The 10080-nt window shown below is 39.6% G+C and overlaps 1 protein-coding gene across 1 annotated transcript; it reads right to left on the bottom strand.

Moving 5' to 3' along the window:
* Nucleotides 1–2436: 2436 nt before the first annotated feature.
* On the bottom strand, nt 2437–9720 carry plvapb (plasmalemma vesicle associated protein b). Its single transcript, XM_037116042.1, has 9 exons — nt 9228–9720; nt 8736–8912; nt 7721–7814; nt 6618–6819; nt 6296–6515; nt 4412–4561; nt 4047–4172; nt 3405–3509; nt 2437–2812 (listed from the first exon to the last, which is right to left on the bottom strand). The coding sequence occupies exons 1-9, from the start codon at nt 9429–9431 to the stop codon at nt 2804–2806; spliced, it is 1287 nt and encodes a 428-aa protein (XP_036971937.1). The 5' UTR covers nt 9432–9720; the 3' UTR covers nt 2437–2803.
* Between the last annotated feature and the right edge of the window lie 360 nt (nt 9721–10080).

Here is a 10080-nt window from a genome sequence, read left to right as displayed (position 1 = left end):
CAAAGGATTTCCTGAGGACAGAAGGCAGACTTACTCACCTGTAACACTCACATCCATCAGACCAGTGAGCCTGGGAATCCATCTTCATTGGTTGTATTATGCAATGTGGAAGGAATCTTTGTTATGTCTGAGTGACTATGATTTTTCCACATCCGGTGCAAGCTCGCCAAATTCAGCTGTTGCAAACTGATAGCAGCAAGTTTCCTGAAAACGTTCTGTTCTTCAAAAAATTCAAAAAGTTATATTTTGTTTTCCAGTATTATTAGCCCCATTTTTAACGTATCGATACACAAGATCCAGAGCAATCAAGTTTTTGTTACAGAGAAATTAGATAAGAAAAATAAGAAATAAGAAAGAGTAGAATCTGAGTGTGAACATTTCTCGAGAAGTTGTGCATGTGTGTGTGTGTGTGTGTGTGTGTGTGTGTCTGTGTGTCTGACTGTCAGTGATTATGTGTGTGAGCTCACTTAATTTTACAGAAAAATATCTCCGAAACTTCTGTTGAAAACATCAGAGCTCTTATGGGCAAACATTTAAATCCTGAGCAACAGGAGAAGGTGCCGAGTGCATTGATGATGATGAAAACTGGGCACTGTACTGAGCTATCGGTTGATGGTGCTTTCACCACTGGACAGACTGCAGCTCGATAATGATTCAATAGCTTAATATTTTTCATGGAAAGATGTCTTTTTTTTCATAGCCTCTGGGTCATGTGACCCATTGACTCAGAGTCAGTGCCAAAATGTCTTCCTCAACTGGACAGACATACCTCTTTTAACTGAATTTTTAAAAATTTTATTGTGTTTTTTTCAATTTAAGACCCCTCATGGCACCGGGTCTGGTCCACTTTCCTTCAGAGGTTTTTGCTCAACTTAACATTGGACCTTATAGCGGAGTTGGTGGCACGCTCATTTGAAAGCCCCTTCAGTCACAAGTGTCAGTCTGTTTGCTTCCGTAATGTTTTGCCTGCAACCAGCACAAAATGTCCTATAAAGCTGATATACAATGTGTGCGTGGAGCGAAAATTGTGGTACCATAATCTGATCCAAATTCAGAGAAAAAGTCTTTAAATGTTTTCCTGCTTCTCTCTGCAATACACGCCCATAATAAAATCTGAAAGACCGAAAATGTCACAAAGCGTAAACTGCAATTGCTCGTAAACCATTCAAGCTATAAAAATTTAGAATTTAGGCCAGCACGGTCCCAACTCTGGTGAGTCATTTAAAGCTTCCATGTTAAGATATGGCGAGACAACAGGGCTCCGAAGAGGGGTGGGTTTCGCGACAACTTCCCTTTTTTTCCCAGGGCTTCCTGAAAGAATGTGAGAAAAAAAAATCCTGGATTTTTCCTTTTATACGGATCCACACCAAAAGTAAATGGGGTCTATTTTGGGTTGAGACTCATCCTCAGCTTACATTTCGTGGAAATCCGACCAGTATTTTTTTGGGTAATTCTGCAGACAAACCAACCAACAAACAGGCGGACACAGGTGAAAACATAAGCTCCTTGGCGGTGGTGATGTAAGAAAGGTCTTTGGTCCGTAGTGTTCTACTTGCGGGTAAAAATTATCAGGAAGAAATTTATATCTATACAAATGTTCTATAAAGCAGGAATGAAGAAATTATGACTAATTTTAATAATAATAAAAACAAAAGAAAAGTCAGAGATTTGATCAGAAGATGACAGATATATTCTTATTCTTATAGCTTCAGACACTTTGTAAATGTAATATTATCACATGACTTACATTTTTTTCATATTATCTTCCTACATACTGTCTTCCTTATCTTAAGTATAGAGTTTTCATATAAGTTGTGTTAATGTGGCTCTCTAAAAGCATATCAGACTATGAACTGACATTTGGAGCGTGACAAGTTATACAACCTCCTAAATATGAAGTGGTACATCAAGTTTTTCTGTTTTATTTCAGTTTCTTCCTCTGTGCCAAACTCGATTCAAGATAATCATAAAAAAGTTACCCGAAAAAGCAGAGTGCTGTGTTTCCAGCGCTCTATGTGCTCATCGCCTTGTGCTTATGAAAGGAAGAGGAAATAGTGAATAGCAGAGTATCTACTATACTGTACTTGCACCATAAAAAAGCCAGTAATAGATTTACAGTCTGAACTTATACCATAAAAGCTTCAACCTTGCGTCCAATTCGTGCAGAATGTCTTCCTTTATATTTCTGACATGCACTGTGTAATGACTGCAGACGTGATGATGTGTTTATGACTCGGTTGTTAAATGTATTGACATCCGGGCTGCTGCAGAAATTCAGACGTGTGAATCACGAGGAAACATAAATGTTGCTATTTTAAGACTATTCTGTGTTCTAGTGGACGAGCAGCTGCTGCCCAAAGTCCCGATTGACTCTTTGTTGTATTTTTTTTTTATGCCAGACACTAAAGAGGACAATGCAGTTAAAGAGCAAGTCAGTTCTTGGTTAACTCAATTTTAATTTCACAGTAAAGACAAGCTAATGACAAAAAAAAAAAAAAAACCACAGCGAGTGACACACAACAGAAATATTTACACCAGTGTCACTGAAATTTGTACATTTACCTGGGTGGATCAAACGCAGGCTTTTCACAGTAAATGTTAACTCAAAGTAAAACAGATGAAACTTCTGTTACAAGTAAAACTAAACAAAGCATGCACAGACCAACAACAGTTAATATGTTATTAACATGGACTCGGATTATTTACAGGTTGTGTTGATTGATGTGGTGTCAGGATTATGTACACGTCCTTGCAGAAACGTCTTTAACGGTGGTGCCTACAGTCATTGCTCCGCTCGTTCATTTCATCTCACCTGGAGGACAAACACAAAAATAAAAGAATAAAATATCAAAGACAGCAATGAGATCATTGTCTTAATACCTGAATACTGGAATTAATGTTGATACAATTTACAAAATAAGATATGTGAGGAAGAGACAAAGAGACTGAGAGCAGCGTTTGTCAGTTTTGTGCTATTTTAAGCCATGTTAGCATTGTATTGGCTCTGTGGAACTTCTGTGTCTTGCTAGAATCCGGTCGCTAGTTTATTTTAGCCGGCTCCATTTCTAAGGTGATGTTGGCTACTGCTGCTCTCTGTGAGGCGCTGAGACGAGGCACTTGAGCATGTGCAAAAAGTCACATCCTTTGGACCTGTCGCGGATATATCTGACCCGAGTCCTTAACAGAGAAATCCACAATCCAGCAGCGTTAAACAAATTGTCTCAAGGCCTCGTTTTTCACCTCACGTTACAGCCCGCTCACATATGGCCAATAAATATAATACATGTAGATTGGTACAAATTGTCACATGGAGCCACTTCAATATTTAGCACAAAGTACTGCTGTGCCTCACAGAGCTACACAAAATATGACACTGATATCATTAAAGTTTGAATTCTTTTTACCGTTGGAGTTTTGCCGATGACAGGTGCTCCAACAGGGGGCCACCGAGGGGCAGTCTGCCCCCCCTGCTGTGGGGCCTGTACGCCAGCAACTTTAGGAACACCAGGCTGGAAAAACACATCATTATTTTAGCATGATATAACATTACAAACAGATAACACGTGTGCATGGACACTGTACAGTGATTACTGTGGAGTTTGAAATGGGACGTTTTGTGAACTTATGACTCCTTAAAAATGTTTTTTCTTTGTTATCTCGCCTGTCCATCCTTCCTGCTGCCCTCTCTTCTGCTGAGTCCACACACACCACCTTACTTCAGTACTGCTGTCCGTATAAACAGTGGAGTCAATCATATTTAACAGTATGGGTGTGGATAGTACTCTGGTGGACGCACTCAGAAAGCCAAATACAATACATTTGGAGAAACTGCAGTGACCTAGAGGTTAAACAAGTAGAATTTTCAGCTTCCCGTTTGACGGGGAAAAACCTGGAGCAGCCCAAACTGATGCTTAACACGAGCACAGAAATTCAAAAATCTGTACCGGGTCATTGAGGGTTTGAAACCAGTTGTGGGAACTGTCTTCCATAATTTCCTTTCATGAGTCTGTGCAGAGCAAGTGGCTGTTGGTCTGTGTTTCTCTTACCTTAAGGTTGGGCTGTGGGAGTGTTCGCTGGAGGATCTGAATCTCTCTCTCTCTCAGAGCTAAACTCTCCTCCTGCAGCTTCTTCTGTTCTCTCAGCCGGTTCTGCTCAATCAGTAATTTCTCCACCTGGACAAAAAATTCATGTGTTATTTTTAAAATGAAAAAATATGTGTAAAAAACAAAAAAAACAAAACAAAACATTCTTATTACACGCTGTTTTGTCAAAACAGTATCATAAACAGCACATTTTACAATGGTAGTGATAGTTTTACGACGGGGGAGGTCGGCTTGTTTCCTGGATCTCTCCCTCGGTTCCCATTTCCCACCCACACACTGACATCGATGCACAGACACAAACAGCCCACCTGATCATCATGGGTCTTCTGCTTGAGCTCGAGCTGCTTTGCGGCCTCGGCAGCCATCTCACTGCGAGTGCGTTGACACAGCTGCAGATCAGTGTTCAAATGCACGTTTTGCACCTCCAGACGACTGGACGTGGCTTGGATCTCGGCCACCTGCAAGAGGGAAATCATTTCTCTCTTATCTGATGCCATGTTTTTCATTTAGATATAATACTAGTTTAAAATATTTGTGATGAGAGAGACATTCAGAGACATTGCACCATGGTTGAAGAATGTATCACGCCAATTGTGTTTCCAGATGGTGCCTTTTGCGTGATTGTGTTGTGTTTTTTGGTTTACGTTGTGTCTATTTCTGTCTATCAATGTGAGTGCTGGGTAATGTACATTTTCCTCCACGTCACAATGGCTACATACTGTTCATGGTGACGCAGGATTTAAATCTATACTGAATGTCTCCCCGAGGGACACAACCCATACGTTAATGTCCAAATATGGAGCTGAATCGGAGGAATGTAGCCACATAAAGAAAAAGGTCAGGTATGACATCTCATTCAAACATTCAACATTAAGAAAACTGTTAGAGTGCTTGTTGTCCAGAGCTCAGACCCCTTCAGTTGTTAATTAGTTTCATTTGAAGGTTAATGAAAAAAGTACTGAAATGGTTTCTGAAGTAAAATATTTAATTGCTTTACACAGATTTACACCTAGAATTTCAGAAAATTGTGAGCAAGGATGCAAAAGAATTCAGATTTAAGTTATAGTCTGACATCTCGGTCACAAGTTGTCTCTGAAGATGCATACCAGCTGAGGCTAAATGCTGTGATATGTGGCATTGGTCTGTTTTAAGATAAACATACAAAATGTAAGTGTTTTAGAATTTGATCTGAATGACAAAGTGTATTAAAGAAGGTGAACAATGTGGAAAGAATCACCTTATTTCTGATAAAGAAGAAGTTGCAAAGACAGTGGCAAAATCAATTTGATTCATTTCAGACCAGATGTTGTTTTTTGACCCCTCCGTGCGTGTTGTATCTCAGAGAAATAATGTTTTCAAGAGTAAAAGCAGATCTCTGCTGAGGATGTACTGTGCTGCTGTGTCAGCAGAGCCAGACACTTCACCTCTGCTGTGACCCTGACTTGGCCTCAGAGGACGTCTGTCTCTTTAGCCAGATTCATCATGAATCATGCAGCGGATAGACTTCCTCCCTCGACAAACTGGTTTCCCGTCCGACTTGTTCGTTGGAATATTCCATCAGCTTTGCAGCGAGTTTAAAGGAGGGTGATGGAGAGTAACCCATTTTTGCTACTTTATACTTTTACTCCACAAAATTAAGATTTATCTTTTTACTCCACTACATTTATTTGACAGCTTGAGTTATTTTTCAGAGATTAAACAATAAAGAGTTTAAAAAGAAAAAAAAACAGAGGGTAGTTTTATGAAATACACTGTATTTGTATCTCTTACAAATAAGTCTGTCAGGGCAACCTTGTGTCATTTCAGTTATCTGAGAGATTTTGTCTCTAAATTGATCAGACAATCATAAAAAAACATTTTGAGGCTGAAGAGGTTGAAGTATCCAAAATTTAATAAACTAAAGCAAATCTTGTTCAATTGTCTGAAAACTGAAAAAGAATTTGTGAAGCAGAACTTTTTTCTTCTTTCCTTCCTGATTTATTTATTTATCTCGTGATCCTTTCGATTTAAGTGCATTTTACTGCTGACACTTCTGTATTTTTACCTCAATCTGATTTTGAATGCAGGACTCTACTTGTAGAGGATCTAAGTACTTCTTCCACCACTACATACAGGTCTATTCTAGTTCCAAATCAATTACATAATTACATCAAATCAAAGAATCACTCAAACCTCCTAAATGATGCACTCACCTTGTTGCCCACTTTGTCTAAGTACAGCTGGAACTTATTCTCCACGTCTCTGGAGAGGTTCGTGCAGCTGTTGCGTATCTTCTCCATCTGCTCCTGCTGGCTGTCGCAGGTGAGGTGAAAGGTCAGCTGGTGGGGAAACAGGTTGTTGATCCTGTTCAGGAAATCTCTGGTCACCGTTGTGATCCCATCCAAAGAATGAGCAAAGTCCTCTTTGCACTTCCTGGTAACAAAAAAAAAAACAAAAAAACGTCACGTTAATGTGTTGTAACCTTGATGTTTTCAGTTACATGCTGAATGGAGCAGACGGACAAACAAATGGTACCTGGTGTAGGTGGTGAGCTGCTCCTTCAGCATGGTGTTCTCCCTGCGCAGGGTGATGGCATCCTGGTGGTGCGTGTCTCGGTCCTTGAGGGCCACGTCTCTCTCGTGGCTCAGGTACTGAACTGTCTGGGTGAAGTTTGCCTGGATGAGGTTTATCATGGCTTTCTGCTGCGCGTTGAGGCTCTGCAGAGTCTTCACCTCACCTGGAGGGTTCGGCGAAAACACAGTGTTTGTGACAGGAAAACGTACATTTTATGTAACATTTGGCTTGTTTCATATTCTGGTAACATTTTCCAATAGTTCATCCTTTACATTGTTAATGTTTGATAAACCATCTAGAAAGGCTTTGCGGATCAGTCATTACGATTTAAGAAGAGGAGCTTTTGGGTTGCCAGAGATTGTGGAAAGTTTGTTTCGCCGGAAAATTACAAAAGGTGAGATCATAAATCAACCCTCATGAGTTTCACTTTCTGATGAGTCACTTCTAAAACTCGTAAAACAAATTGTTAATAAAGAGTTATAATGTATCAACTAAGCCATCGTTTAAGCAGCCAGAAGGATTTTTCAGAATCATGCAACCCAAGTTGTTCATATCAGTGTCCTGAAACTGATTTATAAAGCACTAGTAAATAAATAAATTATTATCAATTAATAAAGCCATTAAATAAGACTTATAACCCCTTCATAAAGGATTATAAGGAGGTTTTATTAGCCTTATTAGGAAGCTGTACTAACATTATTTCCACCTGCAACCATATTGTTTTATCTTAGATCAAATAGACTATAATCTAACATATATTGTTACTGTATTATTTTCACACATGTATTTCTTTATTTGATGTTCATTTGTATGAATAGATATGTAGCATGAACTGATGCCACACACAACAGCATTTAAATCCTAAAAACTAATTTGCGATGCCGTACTGAGATCAAAATACACAAAACTCAACACAAATATACAAAAGATAACACAAACGCAAACTAAGCGATGAAAATGGACGACAAAAAAACGGACCAAACAGTACAAGACACAAATTGTAATGTAACACAATAAAACTTTAAACTGCACTAGAGCAATTAACTAAATCTTGGACTACGTACTGCTGGTAGTGAGCAAGACAGGGGGCTGGATCGGAGTGGTGGGACGGTGCATAAGCATGCTCTGCGTTGTTGCACTCATTCTCTTACACAAAGCCTGGAAATGAAAAAATACACAGGTTGATTAATGATTGGTAGAATCTGTTTTTTAATCGTGGTGACCAATATTGATGGAAGGTACATTTACTAAACTATTGTACTTTGAAGTATGTGTACTTGAGTATTTTCATAATATGCTACTTAGTATTTCTACAGTACTAGACTACATTTTAAAGTGAAAAATAAAAGTTATTTAGTGATTTGTTACTTTACCAGTGAAAATTTAACATATAAACATATGAAGAGTCTATGAAATATTATGCTTTGCGATTGTTCAAAGTATCCAACAGACAATTCAAATTGGATTTATTGATTAGTTGAATGATCAATTAAGAAACATTTTTAAAATCCAGGTTAACCCACTTTACCCAAAAAAATGACACATCTTATAGATATGAGATATATGATAATGATAAATATGTAATAGTCTACAGTCACAGGAGGGCATTGCTCTGCATTAATTACTTTTAATATTGTGAGTACACTTTCCTGATTATGCCTACACACTTTTACTAGTGCAGCATTTTCAAGACAAGACTTTAATTTGAAATGATGTATTTTGACAGTCATGGTAGTACTTTTACTCAAAGGTCCAATTTGCGAGAAAGAAAATACTGATGCTTTAGGGTTGTAGTTCGGGTCAGTTGCCATCCCAAAGCTCCAGTACTTAACAACATGGGAATTCATACAAATTGGACCTTTAAGTAAGGGGTCTTAATACTTCCTCCACCACTGGTGACCGAGAGGAAAACTACAACAATGCCTGAGGAAGTAATCATGCTGTATAATCACATTGTAAAACCCTGATTTGTTCTTGTCGTAAAGAGAATCTCTCAAAGATTAAAAGGCGTTAAAACAAAGATGGCACGCTCATCAATAAAACTTTACTTTAAAACTATTATCAAAATCCTCTACTTACTAATTTTTCCTTCAGCCCATGTTCTGTGTTGTTGGCATCGACCTTCAGCTTCGCCAGCTCTTTCTCCAGAGCATCTTTCTCAGCTGTGCGAGCTCCCAGCTGAGCTCCCAGCTCACCTTTCTCCTTCCTCAGCTGGATGTTGTTCTCACTCAGCCGGTTGAAGCCCTGCTCCAGCTCCTTCAGAATGATAGATCACTGAGCATCAGCATCACTGTACTATACAGATCTGAACATGTTACATGAGAAGATGGCAGCAATATGTTCACACTCTTAGTTTTAACATGCTGTGTTTGAAACAGAAAAGGCCGGTGGTGATTGATGCTCCCTTTAAAATCTTATTTATGAACTGGCATATGAGTTACTTTAAAGACCATTTTGTACACAAGATCCCAATAAATATTTAAAGCTGCATGCTTGTTATGATTTAAAATACGTGGTCCTTAACATTTGATCAATAAAAATAAGGTTAATACACAAGGAGAAATCACTGACCTCCACCCTCTTCTCCTCTGCAGACTTCTCCGGCTGTCCATAGATGAGGAAGAGCACCAGGCTGACGATGATCAGAGACTGGATCAGAGAGGAAAAGAAGAAGATGATCCTCATGTAGTAGCCGCAGCTCTTCCCTTTGCGGTGGTGCAGGGGCTCCCTTGCCTCCTGGCCAAACTTGGCCCGGGAGTAGCTGGAGCTGTACATGGCTGTCGGAGGTGAAATGGTGGCAGCTGGTTTTGAGGAGATATAAACAGGAATTGTTTTGCTAAAATCCACGAGGTTTCCACCGTCTGATGCGATCCTCTTTCTGCTGAACAGGTGCTGAGGCTTCAAGGTGAGCAAGTAGAAGTGGTGACACAAAACAACAGTAACGGGGTCGAGGTGTTTGTTTCTCTGTCTTCTACAGCTCTGCCACACTGTCAGGATGCAGAAATGTACTGGCAGAAATGGCACGTATGGATGGATGTAAACAATGACCTCTAGGTGTGCAAAGGGGCCATGTTTATAAACGGTGCTGGAGGCACACTTCCAGTCCATCCTGGCCCTGCCCTCGCCTCCCCTCCCCTCTCCTCCCTCATCGACCTCTGTCACAGTTACAACCTCCTGCTGCGCCCAAATAATTAAGAATTTTCCGTGTAGTTGGAACAAACGTTGGTTGATAATACTCTGCTTCGAACAATATTTTGCGTCTGATATAAGTTTTCCACAGGAAGTTTGCTAACCTGCTGGATTCTCTACTCCCAGTCATTTAAGAATCCAGACTCAAGTACTTGGATATGTGTTTAATTTCACAAGTTAATCTGGTGGCCAAAAGATGTCACCTACTTGGGTGAAAAGTCCACTGTCCACTGAA

This window comes from Acanthopagrus latus, chromosome 11 (assembly GCF_904848185.1).
Source record: "Acanthopagrus latus isolate v.2019 chromosome 11, fAcaLat1.1, whole genome shotgun sequence".
Taxonomy (NCBI): Eukaryota; Metazoa; Chordata; class Actinopteri; order Spariformes; family Sparidae; genus Acanthopagrus; species Acanthopagrus latus.
Note: the sequence above shows the minus strand (reverse complement) of the source record. Positions and strands in the feature narration are given on the sequence as shown.